At 42.0% G+C, this 22542-nt stretch overlaps 3 protein-coding genes across 7 annotated transcripts in view; 2 read left to right on the top strand and 1 right to left on the bottom strand.

Moving 5' to 3' along the window:
• LOC124343657 (F-box-like/WD repeat-containing protein TBL1XR1) overlaps nucleotides 1-22542 on the top strand; it is a 393640-nt gene that overhangs the window by 297533 nt on the left and 73565 nt on the right. The gene's annotated exons all lie outside the window — the stretch shown is intronic.
• LOC124343778 (thialysine N-epsilon-acetyltransferase-like) lies at nucleotides 5436-7091 on the top strand. 2 transcript variants are annotated; one of them, XM_046797257.1, is made up of 5 exons: nucleotides 5436-5650; nucleotides 5763-5877; nucleotides 5949-6000; nucleotides 6085-6293; nucleotides 6378-7091. In XM_046797257.1, exons 1-5 carry the CDS (start codon nucleotides 5574-5576, stop codon nucleotides 6567-6569), a joined length of 645 nt encoding a protein of 214 aa, XP_046653213.1. In that variant the 5' UTR covers nucleotides 5436-5573; the 3' UTR covers nucleotides 6570-7091. The 2 variants fall into 2 exon arrangements, with proteins under 2 accessions (XP_046653213.1, XP_046653214.1); XM_046797258.1 differs by having other exon boundaries at nucleotides 5438-5644.
• On the bottom strand, nucleotides 6742-21421 carry LOC124343573 (peroxidasin-like). Of its 3 annotated transcripts, XM_046796933.1 has the most exons (24): nucleotides 19380-19473; nucleotides 18631-18707; nucleotides 15575-15646; nucleotides 15260-15331; nucleotides 15019-15090; nucleotides 14182-14253; nucleotides 14025-14096; nucleotides 13681-13841; nucleotides 13361-13478; nucleotides 13070-13275; nucleotides 12787-12930; nucleotides 12482-12604; nucleotides 10861-11469; nucleotides 10510-10770; nucleotides 10000-10444; nucleotides 9732-9924; nucleotides 9445-9648; nucleotides 8946-9383; nucleotides 8629-8872; nucleotides 8445-8562; nucleotides 8168-8379; nucleotides 7788-8074; nucleotides 7536-7709; nucleotides 6742-7468 (listed from the first exon to the last, which is right to left on the bottom strand). In XM_046796933.1, exons 3-24 carry the CDS (start codon nucleotides 15592-15594, stop codon nucleotides 7373-7375), a joined length of 4341 nt encoding a protein of 1446 aa, XP_046652889.1. In that variant the 5' UTR covers nucleotides 15595-15646; nucleotides 18631-18707; nucleotides 19380-19473; the 3' UTR covers nucleotides 6742-7372. The 3 variants fall into 3 exon arrangements, with proteins under 3 accessions (XP_046652889.1, XP_046652888.1, XP_046652890.1); XM_046796932.1 differs by lacking the exons at nucleotides 18631-18707; nucleotides 19380-19473 and adding an exon at nucleotides 21030-21421; XM_046796934.1 differs by lacking the exon at nucleotides 18631-18707 and having other exon boundaries at nucleotides 19380-19467.

Genomic DNA, 22542 nt, shown 5'->3' with positions numbered 1-22542 from the left:
TGCCTGAATCAGTTTTTCGTGAATATCTCACGAACGGTTGGAAATATGGCCAAAATAATTGAAAACTCACCCCAAGGGTTCGATTTTGCGATCCTGAACGGGACGAACTCGGTTTCGTCCACAACGTATGACGCGTTCGGAAGAAAAAACTATTTTTTGAAATTTCTCCATTATCTCATTGCTTATGTTAAAACGCGATTTTCGCGAAACAATTTTGTGTACTAGGAAAATTGTGAAAATTACTACACACGCTCAATTATCATTCCCGAACAGAACAAATATTGTCTGGTTCGAATGAGAGAGTGCGTGCGGGAGTTATTAACAAAAAATTTCGAAAAAATTTGAATTTAGCGCGGGTAGAGAGAATAGTAAGCTTCGAAGCCTCTGCCCACCACGTAACAGTTATACGTGCAGGAATCGGTTTTTTGTGAATATCTCACGAACGACTGAAAATGCGGCCAAAATAATTGAAAATTAGCCCAAAGGGTTCTATTCTGCGATTCCGAACGGGACGAACTTGGTTTCGTTCACGACGGATGACGCGTTCGGAATAAAAATAAAAATTTTGGAAATATCCTATTGACAAATAGAAGAGTTCCATAGTAAAAAATTAATTATCAACGGAAAATCGTGAATTTTTCCGTAGAAACTCAATTTTCATCTCCGAGAAGAAAAAACGTTGTCTTGTCTGGATCGGACGTAGCGTGCGGGAGTTTTTTTGAAGATTCCAAAAATTTGAATTGAGCGCTGATCAGGAATAATAGAAGCTCTGAAGCTCTGCCCACCACTGGAAAACATATACGTTATAACGGAGAAATCTGTTTTTCTCGTGAATTACTCACGAACGACTGAACGCTACGAGGAAACAAAATGAAAACCAAAGGGCTCGCAGCAGCCACACCTGCGCCAGTTATCATCATGCCACTTGCCGATACATATTCATCCCGATCAACAGCCGCAGAACAATCAACTGAACCACCACGAAGAAAGAAACCGAGACAACCACGTTAACCACGCCCACAATACGGCCCAGACGGCGAGGCTTTCATCCCAAGAAGACCAAGACCTCAATAAAAATATCCACATGACATTGTATAATTTTGCAATAGTGCTCCCTTTCAATATCATTAGAATTTTTTTTCTTTTACTCTTTTTCCAATCCTTTCATTACGACACGTTCTCTCTTCCCTGTTATGTGAAGAGTAAGGTCTAGCTTGTGGAAGTTAAGGCCATGCAAAAAGCGAGTCTACATTCAATACCCAATTAAAAGGCTAGAACTACATAATGATTGCCAAAAAGAATGCCTGCTATATGGTTCAACTTGGGAGCACGAAACTGACGAAGTCTACAGTCATGGGAAATTGTATCCATGACATCGTGTCCCTAGTCGTAAGCAAGGAATCACATTCAATTGATGTTCAAAAAATTCGGAAGCCAAGATTAATTGTTGCGGGACGCAACAAAAGGGGAGGGGGAGTGATGTAAGGATTCCGCCAGGCTCATAGCATGTAAAAAGGGACACTTGACTTTCTAAAGTCACCCTCGCTATTGAAAAGAGTCAAGGCCAAGAGTAACCGACACAAACTAGACCCATAACTTCCAGAACAATTTAAACCTTATGCCTTTCTAAAAATGCCTTTTGTTCATGAAAAAGCCAAGGCCAAAAGCTGACGCTACTAAAAAATGCGCCCCATTCTTCAACATTTCAAAATGTAATAAATAGAACTAGCAAGTAAAAAGTTCAAGGCAGTGACGTTCGGAGTCAGTTGAGTTCAGTCCGGCAGTTCGGTTACGCCAGTTCCGCCAGTCCCGTCTAAACTGTTCTTCCTCTGCACTACTCGATTCTACCCTATCCGAAATTCTCTCACTGACCAGACTCTTATTTCTCCTTTCATCTTATTTCCATTGCCCTCAACTGTATTGACCAGACGTATCATCGATTGCCCAGCATCCATTCTTAGTGTATTAGAAAATGTGGTAAATACAAGTATTCATTTAATCTTATCTCAATTCTTATGCTAGTAATTTACGCCATCACGCAGCGCAAGTTATTACAACTACTACTTTTTCATTGGTATAACATCTATATTGTCAAAGCCGAACTTTTATCATGGAAGTGTTAGTTTTTGTGAAAGTTTCAGCTGAAGGCCAAATACTTAGAGACTAGCTTACAGATTTTCGGCTCGTTCTTTCCAGGCAAAGGGATTTTTCGAAGGAATTGGGCTTGTCGCGTGCTGTGGTGTGTTGTCATTTCATCATGGTAAATGGTTGTAAGTAATAAGTGGGTAATACCCTGGGTATGTAGATGACATACATTTAACTTGACTTCGATTGTTCTTAGCTTCTCTTGGTTGTAGACTTGTAGTAAATATTAGCTGTTTGTTTCTAGTGAATTGCACAGTCCGTCTTCATTCTCTTACGGTTAATTATTCTGTTTCATGTTTTAATTTTTAAAATAATGTTTGAAATGCTAAATTTAGATACAACTTTTTTTTCTTTAAATTCCTGACTTAAAATTTGTGTGGTGTTGGTGTAAGGGAAATGAGGACTACAGATTTCTCGTTTGAAAGTCAATGTGGTAAAAGTTATGTGGAAACAATGGGTTTTCAATAATTTGTGGGTCTTACTTTATTATTTATTTATTAGAACTCAAATGTTCTTGAATTTGTTTTATGACAAAAAATTTTACTCTTGCAAAGAGTCCTAATCCATACTTACACATGTTCATTGGTTAAAACCAAAAAGTTTGAATGCTAAATTTTCATTTGTATTTGTTTCATTGTGTTTCCATTCAGATTTTCATGGCTGAAAAATTAAGACCAAATATCACTTATTTGATTGACGGATAATATACTATAAAGGCTGCTTAAATAGTCTTGTGCACACAATTTTAGGTTTTGTCTATCCAAGTGTATGGGAAAGTTTGAAAATGACAAGTTTTACTAGGGTGGTATATTTTGCTGGCAAGGGTTAGAAAAATGCAGATAGCAGATTATTTTATGTTTTATGTTTTGTACTAAAATTAACAAGTAAATCTTTCTTGAAGAATAAGAGTCTTCTGAATAACTATAGTATTAAAAATAGAAATTCACAATAGGTTGTTTTGTTGAAATTGGAAGCTTGAATCAGTAAGGGACCATAACTAAACAGTTTCTGTAAAAATCAATTTTGAATTCTTTTGTTTTTGCTGACTTTTAGCTCCTTGCTTTCATTTAGAATTTAAAACAATCTTTTGTGTCTAATAAAAATGTTGAATTATGTTTGTTTGATCACTTTTTCTTTTACAGGATTCCTGCTGCTTCAAATTATGATGCAGCCATGCTGATCCATCCTCAAGATAGAAATGAAATGTTTAAAATTTATTTTTGTTACATTGTTTTTACTTATGGTCGTTTTTCTTTTGGGTGGGATCTCCTTCCATTCATGGAGAGTACGCCTCTTTCAGGCCCAAATGTCTTATTTTTTAAATAATGTGAGTGATTCTAATACTTTTGCATTGACCAAATGGCAAACAGTCCTCCTCAAAGTAAATTTATTACATCATAGATCATACCAGTAATATTAAAAATGTGTCTGAATGACACAGATTTATCTACCTCAAAGTAAATTTATTACATCATAGATCATACCAGTAATATTAAAAATGGGTCTGAATGATACAGATTTATCTAATTGAATATGTTTAATGATTATTAGATTAAAAATAAATAAAATTGTATATTACATTTGAAAGAAATTGCATTTATTTTCCCACCTCCACCCACAATTCCTCCACTTTTACAAGCACACAATTTATACAAACAACTTAGGATAACCCGTTGGTTGCCACGCCATACAACCCGTAGGTTGTTTTCTACTCTCTACGCGCCATGTCTGAAGAATCCATGACCAAGGTGGGACTTGCCATTGCTGACAAGTCCGGGCTGACACGGTGACAGGAGAAGATGGAATGCACAACCTCTAGAATCCATCACCGCATCGACAAGGGGGAATGACTATGGTGCATTGCCTAACAGGCGCCTTGCGGCGAATTTTGGGCTGGTGCGACTTTCCGACCCCGCGGCATGGAAACCACGAGACCGAACAGCGCAGCCCGTGCTAAGGAGCTAGGGGAGAACAAAGGCGTGGCAGCCAACGGGTTAACTAACACTAACACAGTAACACTACCAACAACAAATGATGATCCGCGCTGACATTTTGGAGATTCCGGCACCGTTTTGATGTCCATTTTCTTTACCTCTCCTCTGCATTACCTGAATAAAGGGAAAACAATTCTTATTAAGTGACATGCGAATAACAGTTACATAATAGTCACATAATACATATAGGTTCATTGCTCTGATTTTTTTGCTGAAAACTTTAAAGCCGCGCTTTAAATTGCTTAAAATCTACCTAACAATATTGAGAACTGTACACATAACAAAGCTCACTTGCTAGTCTTTAAAAAAAATTCCGGAAGTAAACCGGAAGTAACCACAGCGCATCAACCATTGAGCTGTCGTCAAATTAAACCACATATTCGTGATCTCCATGAAATTTGGGATCGATTACGCGTGATTTAAACGAAATCCAAAATTTGGCCAAAATCGAGAATTTCCCTGACGCTTGACAAAAACCATACCGCAAGAGACGAGACGAGAACCGACTGCTTGTCGAACAAAGGATCTTGCGGTACGGTTTTTGTCAAGCGTAATAAAAAGTTTAGTTATGCTATCTGCCGCTGTGGTGCGCATCGGCGTAAACTGCGCACGATTTTTTGGCATGTCTACTACTTTTTCATTGGTATAACATCTATATTTACATTTTCGTCTGTAGACATCAACCGGTCGTCGCAGTGATTAGCGTCACAAGCTACGACTCTTAGGAAGAAAGGTCCGAACCCTAATAACATCATTTTTTTTTTTTTTTTCATATTTGTTGTCTATTAATTTTGAAATAATTTAAGCTGAAAAATAATACTTAATTACTGTTATTGACTCATTTTTTAAGATTTTATAGCTTTATAAGTACATAAGCAAAGTGCAATCGGACTTAGAAAATTTTCAAACCGTTTATAGCTCATAGTTCATCCAATTGTCCACCAGGCAGCGCTGATCATAGGCGACCACTAGCTTCAGCCGAGATAGCCGATTCCAACCATAAGTTCCCCCACCATACTAATACACCATGCATGCAGAACCATGGAATGTGGAACGTCTGAAGTGCCTTACGACCCTCTGGCTATGAAATCATTCGGCAACAGGGAGATAGCCAGCCGATGGGCCGATATTTCAGTAGGCCATGCTGAAGTTACGTCACTACCTGGTACTTTAGCCACCTAGCGACCACCAATTGGATTGCTTGCTGCCAGCAGTTCAAGTGCAAGGAAAACAAAAAACACGCCACAGCCCACAGCCATGGGGCATTTCTTGAGTCGTCTGCTGTTGTTGTGTTTTTGTTTTCGTAGGTGATAGTTGTGATGCATTAAAGCATTAGGCGCATTAAAATAACCAAAATTTGAGATATTTTTCTTTGAATCCTAACCTATTTTCCGTTACATCATATATCCCTTTCCCTTGAAATTATTCTGCAACATGATTAACTTTCTGAGAAGTTTCGACCAGCGAGCATTTAAAATGATAAACCTGCCTACAGTGCAATCTAAGTTACGGTAAAGTACATGTCCATATTTTTAGTTAATGTTTTACTGTTGCAGACACTTTTTTTGTTTGAAAATTCAAAATGAGAATTTAGTTCTTACTAAAGTAAATGGTCTTCTACAGCCCCTACAGTACAGGATTACCGAATGACAGAAAACTTCCTCTTCTGAAGCTTGATGGCTATACACTTCGCAAAATTGTGAAACATGATTGTGAAGCGATTCATCATCTAGTTCAAGTAAGTATGTAAAACAAGTAACCTCGATGCATTCTTTTTGTTCATAATTTGGTTGAAAAATTCTGTTCTAGGAGTTGGCTAATTGTTTGAACATGCCTGATGCCCCCCAGATTAGTGCCAAAGGCATGCTAGTTTCTTACCACAAGCAATAACTACCGAAAAGTAGACTAACATTTTGCGATTATTGAATTGCGACCGATTTCTCAGCTCTAGAAGCCGATGGATTTGGAAGCCGTAGGTTTTACGAGGGATTCGTAGCCGAATCCCACAAACTGAAGCAAGTGGTGGGATACGCCATTTATTATTTCAGTTACTCAACGTGGCAGGGTAAGTCATTGTACATGGAAGACATGTACATTCGTCCGGAAGACCGGAAAAATCGAATTGCCATTTCCTTTTTCCACCTTATTTCTCAAGTAAGTTGACGACTTAGTCAAGGAAGCCAAACCTATTATATGGGTGTAATTAGTATCATAAACATTTTGCATCAAACTATACAGGCGGCATTAGCTGAGAACTGCATGCGGATGAACTTTTGTGGCCTGAAAGACAACAAACCAGCCGTCGAACTCTTCCAGTCGTTGGGTGCGGATAATTTAACCCTGAAGGAAGGTTGGCACTATTATCGCATTCCCCGTCATGGCATTGAAGAACTCGCACAACCTTCAATCATCACCAAATTTAATCCTTGACTTTGTTTAAAAAAGTACCAATTTGTATTAACTCGCCAGTGCTACGTGCCTTAAAATCAAAACATTTCCAAACATATTAGCAGGGATATTATTTTTATGTGATTAGATGTAGTATATTCTCGCTAGTGGTTGTCTGGAAGGCATTTCTATCCCCAGTCAACTTGCAATAAAGTGAAATGAGCCAAATGTTTATTGATCCTTTGAAACCAAACATCATTCATTCACTGCCGAACACAAATCAAGTCAACACCATTAAGGCGACGTCGGAATCCTCGTAATCGAGTGTGTGGTTTCTCAACAACATCAAACAAAGAAATAACACGAGTGTGAAGCGCCCAATCTGCTATACACTACTGGAGGAGTGGCAAGAAGCGATGAAATGAATAACGCAATAACATTTGAAATACACACACACACAAAAAAAAAACACATTAAAACAACAGCCCCAGCTATATTTATATAAAGATGAAGGGAGAAATTTGAAAAAAAACAGGATTGGCATTTAAAAACATTTAGCTGCTGGAAAAATACTAGAAAAGACCAAATAACTCTTTCAGCTGTTGGGATTTAAAAAATTCATTTCATCGCATCAACTTTGATTGGAATTGTTGAACTTTTTTCGTTTTTCTTGCGACCGTTGTTTGGTTCGTTTGTTGAGTAGAAAATCACTGGAAAATCGCTCACATTTCTCGTTTTTTCTTTTAATGTATACAAAATAAAACAACTGACCATATTACGCCACGCCATTCAAAGGTGGTTCACATCTTCCGGGGGAGCCTTCCGGTCATCACGTCAGCCCATCATTACTCAACGTCACACAGCGGGCAACATTCGCCTTCAACTTGGCGGGGGTTCTCGCAGACTGGGCATTGCAAGGTCGTGCAACGAATGAATCCCCCCTACAAACAAACAAACAATTGCGTAAGTGATGGGAAAATGATGTTAACAAAGGTAAACTCAACGGACCTGGCAACTGCACTCGGTGCACTTGTCTTTCTCCCACGATTCTCCAGTTTGCCACGAGATGCCATCGCTGTCCTGGCAATTGGTTTGAGAATTCTTCGACCCGTGTTTCCTCCTGCTTGCCGCAGGCTTGTCAAGGCACAAATTCTCCACATGCTTCAGCTTCCTGGCCATTTTCTGTTTTGAAATGAATATAAGAGATGAAGTTAAATAATACACGTGAAATTCTGATAATTTGATTTTGGTGGTTTATACTTTAAGAGCTCGTTGCATTTTGGCCATCATGGCTTCGAGTCCTTCGATCCGTTCGTCCTGCTGTTCCGTTTGCTCAGAGTGGAAGACTTGGGGTTCCACTCGTCTGCGGGACGAGACGGGCTCCTCGTCGCCCGGGATGGAATTGTTGTAAAAAGTATCGGAGGTCGACGACGTCAGCGACAGGATGGAAGCTTCTCCGTACGAAGGTTTATCTTCCGGGTACGAGTGATCGAGAGAGCGCTTCGTCCGGCGCGTAATAGAGTTAAATTGCCCAGCACTACTGCATTCTGAAATGTAATCATTTGAAATTCATTTTTAATGTAACCCGTTTTTTTTGTTTTTTTTTTTTGTTTTTTTTATTTGTAGATTTTGTTAGTTACCATGGCAACACTCGGCCCAGAATCTCAGATCGACTTTAGGAATCTGACTGCATCCGACGAAAGTGGGCGACTGAAGATTGGGCATCTTGAAGACATTCTTCGTCACTTCAAGGATGTCGTCACTGCTGTCGCAAATGACTCGACCCAGCGAGGATTGTTTGATCTGAGTCAGCTGTTCCGGTTTGAAAACGCCAGGATTTTCGTACCAAAACCTGGAGGTCGAGTTGAACTTTCAATCAAGAATTTCATGGAGAAATAATTTGATGTGAAAACTAACCTGTCGCCGTCCCTCAGGCGACGGAATTGTTCGGCCAGCAAACACTGGAACGTCGGACCAACTTTAGCGCCATTGACCGGATCCTCTGCCATTCCTCCCACCCAAATATCCACGTTACCTGGAGCGGAATTTCAAATCTCAATCAAGTCTAAATCCTAGAATTTCATTCGTTAAATCTAATTACTAGGATGGCCGTAGAGTTGTTGGAGTTTCTCCCTCAACACTTGACTGCCGATGTCGGCCTGAAGATCGTCAAACGTTTCGGCAACAGACAGTTTGCAGTGGCGACGCCAGTCGTTGTAGCCGGGCAGGGCGTGGTCTCGACCTCTTTGGATGTTGAGAGCCGCCAGATCTTGAGCCACCAGATGGGCAGGACGGAAGAGGCTCTCCGTCAAATTGGAATTGAGTAATTGATCAGACAATCGAACCTGTTCAAAAATATACAGCCACATAAATTCAACTTGAACGCAAAACCGAGTGATTTCAAGTTTAACAAATTACTTTGGCTGGCCCGGCGAAAAGACCTCGAAGGATAGGATCGACTCCGCCTTGTTCCACCAGCCTCCAGGGAGCGAAAAAAGCGTCCTGGAGTAGCAAGTGGCCCTGAGGGATGGGCAAGAAACTGGCGTTGAGCCGCTGAAGCACCGGCTGGATGAGACCGTGACCCATGCGGAGTGCGGCCGTTGCAAAGACGTTGGAAATGCTGGCGTCCGTTTGCGGATTGTATCCCTTGTAGTGGCCCATCAGGGCCATCCCTTCACGGCCGATGATGAGCGGCAGCCAATGCTCGTACGTGACGTGCTGCATGACGGCCCCGAGAATTTTCCGGCCTTCGTGGTAGAGCATGTCTCCGTCCCAGTGCGGATTGATGACCCGCAATTCGTCGACGACCCGGTTGTGCTCCCGGAACCATAACGTGTGCATGACCAGCAACCCAGTCTAAATATTTTTAAAAACATTTAATTATTATTTGATGTTGTTTTATCAAATTAAAAGTTACCTGTTCGTTAGCACGAACGTCTCCGGTCAGGAAACATCCGATTTCACTTTCTTCCCTGTCGCGTTTGCAATCGACCGGAGTGTTGGGCGTGGCGAAAGGCAACAACGGCCCACCCGTTTCGGTCAATAAGCCCCGTCTCAGATGGCCGCTGTTCCCGTGCAGTTCTCTCAATTCACGGGCCTCCCTGTCGGTGGACCCGTAGACCTTGACAGAACCGGAAGGTTAATAATAAAAGAGAAAGTTGAAGAGGAGGGGGGGGGGGGGAATAAAAAAATAAAAATAAATACTTGAGATGCATCGATGTAAGATGTCAGTTGATTGATCTGCTCCCTGGGCAGCATGTTGTTCAAAAGAACCGAAGTGGCGCCCGAGCCGCAGACGGCGCTGTTGCGGACGAATTCCATGCAGCGGTGATGGCGGATCCTCGGGTCGTTGGGCGGCACTTCGATGGGGAAACAAGGGGCCGAATAGTCGCAAGACCTGGGCGGAAATGAAAAATCGGTTGGCATTTTTATACCAAAACTCAGTCACTGAATTATAAACGGTGGAATTTACGATCGGCAGTCGACGAATTCGCCAAAGCTTTCGGCGGACATTCCGGGCACGGCCAAATCGAGATCGTGATCCAGGAATTGACCCCACTGCATCAGCATGTGGGTGAAAACCTCGTCCGGAGTCGTTTGGGTCGTCGTGATGACCCGGGTCGAAACCAATCGGGCGCTGGGCTTGGTGAATCCGTGGTAGTTGGTGTTGCGGCTCCAGCCGACGGGCAGGTTGAACCCGTTTTCGTAGATGGGTTTGAGGATCCGCCGGAATCCGGAGTAGGAAGAGCCCCAGAGCGGCTGCTGGAAATTGTTGCAAGTGCCGTCAAACGTTCGGTACTTGGAATGGAAGCACATGTCGTTGCAATCCGGCTTCCGGCGGTGAGTCAGACAGCCGGAAGCGTTGGCTATGAGTTCCAGCTGCTGCGGACTCAGCGCATCCTCATAGGAGAATTCCCCTGTCAAGAAATAATGGAATAAAATTAACTCTTGTTAAAAAATCCGGACGGAATGTGTTTTTTACGAGTGACGTTGAATTGGTGGCCGCTTTCAATGTGGCGGCGGACAACGGCCAGGGCTCGCTCGTAGACTTCAGCGGCCCGGGCTATTTCACGGGCCGTCGCCGTGGGGAATCGATTGAGACGGATGAGCTCGCTGTGAGTCAGCCGAGATGAGCGGTCGCGATTGAACAAAGCGGCGATCGTTTCATTGACGGCCCTATCGACAGCCCGGCGAGCCTCTTCGACGGCCGACAGGACCAATCGATTACTCACATGACGACGTTCTTCGAGTCCCAAAAAGAAAAAAAATTATTCAATAAATTAATTCAGAAAATTCCGATGATGATATGCAAATGGGTTGTGAGACCCGATACCTCTGACCCTCATCCGTGCGCGGGCCACGACCACGCCCATCTCGTTCAAAGCCGTGCACTCGTAAGTGCCTTCGTCGCTGAGCTCGACGTGCCGGAAGATGAGACTGCCATTGCCCATCGGAGTGACGTGAGGTGATTGGCGCATGTTCTGGCCGTCCTTGCGCCAGACGATGGTCGGCGCCGGATTGCCATCGGCCAGGCAGATCATCTCCACAGAGTTGCCGGAAAGAACTTCGACAGAGTCGGGCACTCGAACGAAGAACGGAGCTCGACGACTGCCCGTCTGGCTGGACTGGGACGAGCCACCGGATCTGGACGGACTAGGAGTGGGTCTGGCGGATGGAGTGACTGTCAAAAGAGCTTCCGCTTCCAGCGTTGCCACTTGATTGGAAACTGTGCACCGGTATCGTCCCTGGTCGCTCAGCTGGACGCGCTCGATGCGGATGCGAGTCAATCCGATGGCCGTCCTGGCGTCCGGCACCAAAGGCGCTCCGTCTTTAGTCCAAACGAGTCCAGGCGCTGGATAACCGTCGGCCGAGCATCCCATCTCGACCGTTGCCTCCTCGAAGGTCGTCTGGTCACGTGGCCAGTCACTAAACACCGGTCCACCTTAACAAACAGAAAAAAAAAAAATGCCATCCACAAAACAAATCGATTAGTCAGTTCCGTCCGGCAACATTTTTTTATCTTTCGGGTTGTCTCTTGGCCTTTGACAGAGAATAAGTGGCCGACCACAAGTTCTTGTTGGCTCTTTTCTTCTTCTCAACAGTCTTATTTTGTTTGACTAGCGCTTCTCCTTTTTCTCCTTTAAGTGCTGGACTTTGCTCAGACTCTCTTCACCTCTCGGAAACGGACCTTTTGTGTTGAATAAACCGGCCCAGCGACCACTTTCACCACGAGTGTAAAAAGCTGCTAATGAAATTTTTCATTCTTCCTGTCCCGTCCCATCAAAGATTTGACGAATCTGATGGATGGATCGCATGGAGGAATGTATTCCGTCCAGCAGTCCAGCATACCCATTTCAATAAAATTTCATCCAAAAGAGAAAAAAAAAAGGGGGAAAATGGAATTTTCCACAGGTTTCCAACAGCCGCTGGATAATGGGGCAAAGGTGACCCGACGGCCTTCACTTGTTTTTAAAAACTTTGACACTCGTCTTCCTCCACACACACACAGCACGTAACACATAAGAAACAAAAGTGAGAGTGGATAATCAAATACCTTCCCCCCCCCCAAGAGCGTTTTTTTCCCCTCAGGATTTTTCTTTCTTTCTCTTTTAAAAACAAAAAAATTTATTCCGTCGCGTCCAGCGGCTCAGGTTCGTTGACTCATAACTGGACGGTGATGAATTTCTCGTTAGTATGCAGCAGCAAACCGTGAGCCTCATTTCGTTTGGTTGGATAAATATTAAAAAAAGAAAAGAAAGAAAAAAAGGTTACTAGAACTTTAGACGTGTAAACATGCTAATGGAACGCCTTTGTAATAGGATGACGCATCCTTCTCTAGAGACCCGGCTGGCCGTCGTGAAAAATAAAAATAAAAATTTCGGATGGTATTTATACATTCATAACTCGTTTCTCGTTTTTCTTCACCATATTTTTAGGAGGTTTGTGTCACTTACTGAGAACCCTTAACTGGGCAGGTGCTGATATCTTGCCGAGAGAGTTGCCGCCGGTGCATCGATACGTTCCAGCATCACGTTGCCTCACCTGCCTGATGACCAGTCCACCGCTGGCCAGCAATTCTGTCATGCGAAAGACACGAAAATTTAAAAAATAAAATTTCAACATTTGATAAGATCCGAAATGGATAGATGGAAAACATGTGAATGCCAAAACGCCCAGCACCGACTAGAAATAGTGTTATGGACACTACCAATAGATTTGTGTTTAGAGAAGAGAGCAAACAGGGTTAGAAATGTAATACCTGTTCTTTGGCGATCAACCGGTCCGTCGTTGAACGTCCAGGTGATAACCGGTCTGGGAAGACCGGTGACTTCGCAATCCAGCCGGGCCGACGAGCCGTCCTGCACGTCGACATCTTCAGGTGTCACGACAAATTTGGGTTTCACTGTTCAATCAAAAATCAAAGAGCCTTCGTGTTACACAAAAGAAAAATAAAAGCTCAAAATGGAAATGTCTAACTGACAAAAGGCAATTAGTCTAACCATTTCAAAGAGCTCGGGATATTTATCGGTTGTATATTTCACCTTTAGCGGGATTGTGGACGCTAGAGCTGCTGGTACTGGCGGCCGTGATGGGTTTCATGTGGACGGAACGGGATTTGACTTCGCCGGCCGGACTCTTGGCCATGCACTCGTAAGAACCCATATCGCTGTCTGTGGCATTTTCGATCATTAGAGTCCCGTCTTGAAGGACTTGATATTTGGGATCCTGATCGGGACTGATTTCATTACTGTCGGGGAAATTCAAATTACAAAAAGTGGGGAAATTAGAATTTGTCGGATTGAAATTGTTGGAGATGAAATTGAATCACTCACTTGTTGTAGAGCCACGAGATTTCCGGCTCGGGATCACCTTCCGCTTTGCAGGTGAAATAGACGGTGCCGCCGAAGGTGATTTCCACGTCGGTGGGCTCCTCGGTAAGGACTGGCTTTTCTGAGCAACACACAAAATAGGAACGAGCCAACGTCATCATAAATAAATCAAGCAATAAAAGAAACGCCCGTCCGTCTCAACTATCAAATCCCGCCCAAAACAGGATTTAAAATCAAAACAAAAATATTTTACATCTTTGTTTCTTTTTGGGTTAAAATTAAGAAAAAGAAATTCGATTTCAAAAGGGAAATTTTTTTATTACTGCAATTGAATTCCTCGATGAGGGAAGTCACGGACCGGCCGACGAGCTGATCGGGCGACTGGCAGATGGCCGCCGCCAGGGTCGTCCCTTGTTTCTCGTTGAGCATTTTGGCCAGCCACAAAATCTGGCAGTCGCAGATGAGCGCGTTGCTATCCAATCGCCTGTTATTTAACATGGAACACATTAGAAGAATTATTATCCCCTTTCCACATCCCTTTTGTAAAGTTGAATAGATGCGAAATAATAATAATAATAAGAGTTTCAAAGATGGAGTTGTATAAGAGGGAAATTTTAGATTTACGATCGAGATAATAAAGAAATGATTTTTTTGTTTTTGTTTTTACAGTCTCTTGAGCGACTCCATGTTGTGGAAGGCACCGCTAGGTATGCGCTGTAGTTTGTTGTTATGCAGAAATCTAAAAAAATAAAAATAAAAATGATAACGAAGCGATAAACAATAAAGAAATCAATAAGGAAACCAAAACAAAAGATGGGACTCACAGACGTTCCAGAGACGGGACGTTTGAGAAGGTCTCCGGGTCGAGGTGGTCGATCTGATTGAAATGGAGATACCTACCAGAGATTAAAACGAAAAAATAAAATTAAAAAATCCATTTTTCAACCAAACGCCAAATGTCATCGACTTTGTTTCTATCATTTCTTATCTTATCCAAACATCCATCAGTTCACAATCCTGCGCATAGGAAATGATCCGATTCCCTTTTATTTATTTTTCACGGCCGATTGTGTAGTGTACATAATAGTGTCCAAAAGAATTCTTTCAATTCTTCTTCACAGTGTACATTTATTTTTGATTATCTTTCCGGTGATGAAGAGAAAAAAAAAGGGTCCCCCTCTGTCCATCTATGGTCAGAAGCCTCTCGAAATTGTCTTTCTTTTTTGGAGAAAATAAAACCGATAACTCTGCCTTCGATAATCTTTTTTAAGACTCGACCGACCATCAGGATGTGTACAGCCCCGGTTCCCCCCCCCCTGGCCTTATACATGAGCATTTCTATCTAAACTCTTGTAAGTCTTGCTAGGATGAACCGAATTATTCAACCCCCATCAGCCTCCCCCCGTGGAGGGGCCCCCAAAACCGAACCTGTGGGGGAGAGATTTCCGCTTGTTCACGCTCTTCGCTCGCTCTACCAGAAACAACACGCCACACATTGACGTCATTTCCAGCCAGAAGCCCAAAGTTCTTTCTTTCTCTACTGCACATCAGAAATTCAAATGGCAGACGAGGTGGAACGGGAAAAGATGATGGAAGGTTAAAAGACTTTTTTGGGTGGTGATGGTGGTGGGGGTTCTAATCAAAACGGACGAATAACTTACAGCTGTTCCAACTTTGGCAAATCGTGAAATGTATGCTTGTCGATCTCCTTGATGCGGTTCTTGTAGAGGTACCTTTAAAGGAAGGAAGGAGAAGAAAAAGAGAAAAAGAAATTGTTACGGTCTGTTAAACATAACAGATAAGGCGCTGGCGGCCTTGTAAATGCAAATAAATCACGGCCAATAATAAAAAGACTGGTACACACTCTGCTGGTACATGTATAAATTGTGTCTGGATACTTACAGGTATCTGAGCTCTTTGAGGCCATTGAAGACGCCCTTCTGCAGTTGATTGATGTGATTATTGTTCAACAGCCTGTCGTATTGTTTTGTTGTTTTTTTCCAAAATAAAATTCCCCGGGAAAATATAAAAGAAAAGAAAACACAAATGAGATTATCACTACATGCGTGAATAAATCGATGTGTGCTGTGTCCCAAGATAAATTATTGATTTCAATCAACATTCTTATAGGGGGGTACACACAATCAAGCGACACAAGGGTCTAAAAGTTTTATTTCATTTTCTATTAAAAAGAAAAGAAAAACCGAAAATTCTTACAGCGTGTTTAGTTGCTTCATGTCACGGAACGTGTCGGGTCCGATGTCCCTGATTCGGTTGAAACGTAAATCCCTGCGACACAAGGACGAGAAGAAAAGAATTATTATATACCTGTGACTGGCAGAGTATAACTATGTACACATCCACGATAGAATCTCTTTTCATTCATTTTATTACAGTTGTGTCGTCACTCGGTTTAAAAGAAAATCCCGGGCCAGATGGGGAGGGACGCCGTGATGGTTTGGAACTAAACAACACCACGCCCTGCCCCGTTGAGATCAAATCCCCCGGCCGTCGACTATATGTACGTAAGATTGAATGAAAGTTGATTGGACCCACAAAAAAAAAAACATCTTCACCACACACGGAGAGAGCGACATGTTGCGCAACATCCATGACAAGAGAAAATACATGGAGGAGAACAAAAACAGAATTTTTGACTGTTGTTTCTCCCCCTCGCCGACCGGCCAAAAAAGGGGTGGAGGCAACAGACAAATCGTCGGGAGGAAGAAAAAAGAAAATAAAGTTTCATTAGCATAGGACTGCCCGTGTCCCCACCACCGGTCCCGCATTAGCATAATCCCGTATAATATTTAGTGGCGTGAGAATGATACGACACATACGCGCTGGGCTGGGAGAAGAACCCCAGCAGGTGATTGTAAAAAAAAGGTAACCCCGTAGAAAAAGAGAAAACGTTAAGTTAAAAGTTAAGTTTAATCCACCTCTGAAAAAGACAAAAAAAAAATCACGCCGAGGGCCGTATAAACACTTTCCCTGTCACGAAAAACTCACGACGACGACAGGTTTTCGGTCAACCATTTCTAGTTGTTTCCATCGGCCGAAGAAATGCGTCAACGGCTCAAATCCTCTTTGTGTGCCGATAGATTCTCTTGTCGTCGTCGTGTGTCAACAAACGCTGACCGCAGCTGCACGCAACCAGAGTCTAATATTCCGTCATTTTGGACGTTTTTAAAAAAGATCGTCCGTGACTTTCGGTCGACCGACACGACTCGGACATTTTAAACTTTTTTATTTTATTTTTTTTTTCAAGGCGAAATGTCACCGTGTTATTTGAACGGCTCGCCAAAGGAATTTTTCGTTGTACACCTTTTTCGCGTTCACGCGGGTTTATCACATTTTTCTTTCTTCGGGATTAAAAAAAAAAAAAATGAAAAATTTCTGGACGATTTTGGGACCCCAAAGAATTTTTTTTCGTGTCAAGAGTTTTGATGATGAAATCACGCCGAAAGAAAGAAAGAAAGAACTCGGCGTGAGACTGATGGCTATACAAGGCGCTGGCGGAGAATTTTATCTCGCCAGCGACTCCCTTTTCTTCCTTTTTTTCTTTTCTTTGGCGTTTTGGTGTTGATACGCGCCGGGGAGAATTTTTGAGAAGTTGAAGTATCCCGCCGGTTTTGTTTTCTTCTTCCCGGATGATTCACAACTTTAAAAATAATAATAATAAAAAAATTGTTATGGTGATGTCTTTGAAATGATGTCGACAAAGATGGACGCGTGAATAATAATTAAATAAACGATGAAACAATTCCTTCCTCAAATTTTTAAATTCAACCCAAAAGTGTGAACTCAAAAAATAATGCCTAGGGCTGTATGTCAGCGCAGATTTGTCAAAATCAATTTTTTCTTTTGGTATTCCAAATTTTCGACTTTTTGTCCAACCAACCCCGTGGGGTTGCCATCAACTCGTAGTGCGGTAATAATCTTTCATTACCCATTTGAAAAATCTTCTACCCATTTTTCTTTTTAACGGCTAACAAACGAGCGGGCGAGAGTCGCTCGTTCGAGACTGTTGGTGTGCTGTAATGTAATTTTAAAGAGCGGCCGGGAGAATAAGGAACCCCTCGGTTCTTGATGCTTTTTCTCCCGAGTGTTAACGAGCTTGTTCTACCCAATCACCGGCCAGTTAAAGAAGAAGAAAAATAGAGAAAACCGTCTGCGTGTGTACAGTCTACGGTATGGGGGAAAGAGAGAAAGAATAACACACACACACTCTTTTTAAAATGAAAGATGAAATATAAATTCCAAATGTTTGTTGTTCCACCACGTACATCGTCGACACGCTAACCAACGGGGAATGTGCTGTGGAAACAGAACTGCGGGACAAACAACAACAACAACTAACCGAGAGATGGGCGGGTCGCTGAGAAATCAACAAGAAAATAAAAAAAATGAAAACTCATCGGTGGTGTGCCCCTGTTGGCTGCTGCTGCTGCTGCCTGACAGATATACTTGGGGTGTTATTCAAATATGGATACGCGAGTTGTTTTTGACGTTATTATACGTATATGGCCGTGTAGTCTGGCGCTATGAAGCTAACAAATCTATACGTGTGTGTGTATGTATATCTAACTGTAGATGTTGTCTGCACGGTTAGAAGCGTACCCTATCGTCTCCAAATGAACGGCAAGTGCTATATAAGGGGCTCGACTGGACCGTCTGGGGTTTGTGACACGCAGACGAACCCTCGGGGGTTGTGCAGTAAGTCAAAAAAGAAAATGTTTTCGTGTCACTTGTGTGCTGTAACAGAAGGAATCACAGAGTTTGGGGAGCTTTTTTTTTTAAGAAAAGATAAAAGAAAAATTCTGGCCATCGAGTTATGAATGTAAAAGATAAAAGGCCGCCAAAAAGATTTTCTTTTCAAATAGGGAGAAAATGGGCGTCACTACCTTTTTACTTCATTTTTTACCCGCAATCGCCACCCCGGTCAACAGGGAAACATTCTTCACGGACATAATTCATATTTTCTTTTTAAAAAAAGGTAAAATTGTCCCCGCCCCTCTCCCCCACCCTCCTTTTTAAACATTTCAAAAAATGTTGAATTGAAATTTCCTCAACAAGAAAATTCAACGAAACCATTTCGAGAAGAATAAATCACGAGTGAATTCACCTGTAGGATAACAATTTCTTACAACATATCAAATAGAGACGGGAGAGAATCCGAACGTTAATGGCATTTCTCGGCAGTGGTTGGTGACCAGCTGGGCGCTTGAATCACCCCCAACAACAACGAATATCAAATACACACGATATAATACCTTATTTGTCAGCAATTGTACAAATAGAGAGAAAGAACAACAACAGCCAGTCAGTTGATGTTTGTCGAAGAATAAATCTGTGGGGAAAAAATAAAAGAAAATAAAAAAGAAGAGGATATAACTCATCATCCATCCGATTTTGAAACGTGAGCGGCCACGGGGGAGCTGAGAGCGGCCGTGCTGTGATACGCTCCCCCGATAGGCCTCATAGACTTTTATAGACATGTATATAGAGACGTTTTCGTCTGCCGAAAAACAACCTTAAACTACTACTGGGCTACAGGCTGCTGTGTGAGTGCATGAGCCGTCATGAATCATCAGGGCAAACCCAAACTTGCTTGTAACACAACTCGGGGATCAAACAACATTCTTTGGAAAGTTATTTTATTTTAAAAGCGTCACATTTTTGTTTTTTATTATCTAGGCTTAGTTTGTTTAAGTATTTTACTACTGCCATCTCTTCACATCATCAAAAGTATTTGTTTTTAGTTTCTTTTAAAGAATTATTTTATTTCCAGTGGAGAGCCCGTTGGTTTCAAGTTACTTTTTTTTATTTTATATGTTTTGGAGAATTCAATTTTTCTTTTGGACAGAAAATGTCGAGCCGAATTCATTTCGTCAAGTCAAACGTCGACATTTTCTTTGAAACAAAGGGGTAGATAAACAGTTTACTGTACCCAACCTTCTTACTTTACTTTTACTGAAATGCTTAACTACAATAACACAAAGATTAGGAATGTGTAACTTACTCATGATTGCCCCAAAATATTCGAAACTTCCTTCAGCACAGTCGTGAATAAAATACAAAGCGAGAGCCAACAACCTCACGTGCTCCATCGCCGAACGATACTGACAAATGGCGGGATTGCGATTCGACCGCTGCTGTGTTGCAATTTCCAACAATGATTTAATTTCATTTTCATTTTCATTAAATTATGTAATTAAATTTCTTAATTTGATGACCTTCCTTTCAAAATTATTATGTAATTAGAAATACAAAATTGAATGCAGCGTGGGCATTGGCAATGTGGTGTGGAGGGGATGAGAAATGGGAAGGGGTAAAAAGTGTGCATCTGCCAATCACAAATCAGCATTCATTAAATTCGAACAGACAAGATTTGAATGATCGAATGTGACATTTTGGTGTTACGCTTGAATTCTATTGAAATGGGAATTGATTAAATCAATTAAAAAAAATACCCGAAAATGTTCAATTTTGTTTTCTTTTTTCTTATGGGTTTATTTTGATTTGAAGTGTGTTGGCATAGAGAAGGAAGAACACGTTCTCGTGATGATGTAAATGATGTTATTTTTGTTTCCTTCCATCACGGAATGGAAGTGCGCCTGCTGCCATGGCCCGTTTCGGCAGTTATAATATTCCAGGGCCATCAGCCCATCAAGTAAAAATGGTTATTCAAATATCCATCATCTCTTCGACCGCCTCTCTTTAAAAGCAACTAGATAAAAGAATCTAACTGGCAACCAACATTTTTTCTCTTTCTCAATAGATAAATAAACGACCATTACTATGCTGAGAGAGAAAAACAGGACAAAGTCACATGTGTGGCCACCGCAGATGGCCAATAACAGTGGCCAAAAAAAAGGTGGGAATTTTGAAAAAAAAAAAACATATCCAAATAAAGCAAGTTATATAGTCGGACTGAAATAAAAATTTGCATATTCAGCTCGGATAAATAGTAGCCCATAGTGAAAAAAAAAAAGGAAAATATAATCCGACCGGATATGGAGCGCGGAGGACGTTTCAAAAAAAGATAAATCATTTGATGGACTGTGACTGTGTGTGTGTGTCGAGTTTGGCATTCATTTAATAAAAGAAGATGATCATTTCACTCGAAGCTGAAAGAATGTGCAACCTAACGACCCCATACATACACACGACCGTATGCCCTTTTCATCGGCAGCAGTCAAGTCAAACAGGATGAATATTATTCTTTTCTTTTTTAAAAAAGAAATAGGTTATGACTTGGATATCATTTCCTCGGTGAAATGGCCGGTGATTGGTCACAGTCGAGATTTTGAAAAGAAGGGGAATAGCTCTAGAATAATCTAAGCTCCGCCGTAAAAAAAAAAAATAAGAAACGTGTTACGAATGGACAATCAAATCTTTTCCGTATTCGTTCGAGTGGAGATTTTCACCTTTTCTCTTTCCCTTTTCAAAATAAAAACTTCAAGAGTCTCTCTCTCTCTCCTCATTGACCCGGTAACCGATATAACGCCTCGATGCACACACCACCCATATCTACACAGCAGTCGGGAAAAACTTGTAATTTCAAAAAATAAAATTTCATTCGGAATGAAACTCAATTACACGGGTGGATGACTTGTTAGTTTTTTTCGGTTAGAAGCATTTGGGTGGCAGGAAATTCGTCTGCACTTACAGGATGGTGGTGTTGGGCGGGACGGCCGGGACTTGATCCAGTTCGAGGAACATGCAGCGGACGGTCGAGCGGAAGCAGAGACACCTGGACGGGCATCGAATTTCGGCGCTCACAGGAACGATCAAACCCATGGCGATCATCACGAAGACCATCGCGGTACCTAACAACACCTTCGCCTTATTAGCGCACATTTTGTTTTGTCAATATTGAACGGTCGGTTGGGTCGGGAGAAATGTTCACACAATCACGACAATGTTTGTTCAACACACCATAGTTAAAACGACGACTAATAACCGGAGACCAGACCATCAACTTGTTTGTTAGATCGAACCGAAATTTCTATCTAGACGCGTCCCAACAGCCCGGCGGTTGGAGGCAGACTGAAGAAAGTGAAGGGTCCTCCTCCTTCCCCAACACACGAACCTTTAGTCAAATGGCGCTGCTGCTGCTTGTCTATAAGGTAAGGCAACACACACCAACCAATCGTTTTTCAAATTGCTGAACCCCGATGATGGCCCAAAGGGACAGCTAAGAAGGAAAGCAACTTTTACCTAGAAGTTTTGTTCACCCCTCACTATAACTATATGGATGGGTTTGTTCAGCACCCCACTAAACAAGGGTGAGGAGCAGGGATATGTAGCATGAGGAAAGGGGCCAAAAGTGTCGAATAACTGTCACCGGATGGGAAATGCGCATCAAGCAGCAGCAGCAGCAGCAGCAGCACTTCAAATATAAGAACCTTTGACGGACACGTACACACACACAAATGGCGAGGTTAAAATAACATTTATGTGCGGTGTAGAAATGTTATTTGAAACCGATAATATGCACTCGTCTCGTCGTCAACTTGATGTTGATATTTCAGCTAGGAAAGAGATAGATCACGTCCGTTTGTCCAGCACTGCTCGCCACGGTACCTCACCGACATTTTCCCCTTTGCGGATTTGTTGGTGAGGCTAGGCGCTAGATGTTATAATAGGCTGTAATACAGGTATTGTTGATTCGACCGGATTCCTCCTCGGAGGAGGAAGCAAATGATGGATGGCGCTCCTAAATAAAGCGCACGTAATTCTCTCGTGCGGAAGAAAGAATAATGCAGCACACGACATTAGATAATACTGAACAGTTATTCTCCTTATCAATTCCACAGCTCGCTTGGGTCTATATAATATCGTTTGACTCCACGACATTCTGAGAAATTCCGGAAGAAAAAAAGAAGAAAAACGATTGCCAATAACTTGCTCGTTTAAATTCTTCACGCTCGTGTCCCGAACTCTCTACAACATAACTTTTCCTTTATTGACACTGGCATCTTTTTTTTTAAAAGAGAGTTTGGAAATGGTTACTTTTTTGGGTTATTGTTCCACGTCTTCTATAGGCTTTAAGACTTCTTCTGTACACAATATAAAAATAAAAATACAACCCCTTTCTAGCTAGATGCTTTGATTGCATCTTATTTGTGTGTGTGGCGTCGCTTTTGATGATGGTTATCGTGACTCAGTCTCTCATTGTT

Source organism: Daphnia pulicaria, chromosome 6 (genome assembly GCF_021234035.1).
Source record: "Daphnia pulicaria isolate SC F1-1A chromosome 6, SC_F0-13Bv2, whole genome shotgun sequence".
Taxonomy (NCBI): Eukaryota; Metazoa; Arthropoda; class Branchiopoda; order Diplostraca; family Daphniidae; genus Daphnia; species Daphnia pulicaria.
This window is presented reverse-complemented; position numbering and strand designations above follow the sequence as displayed.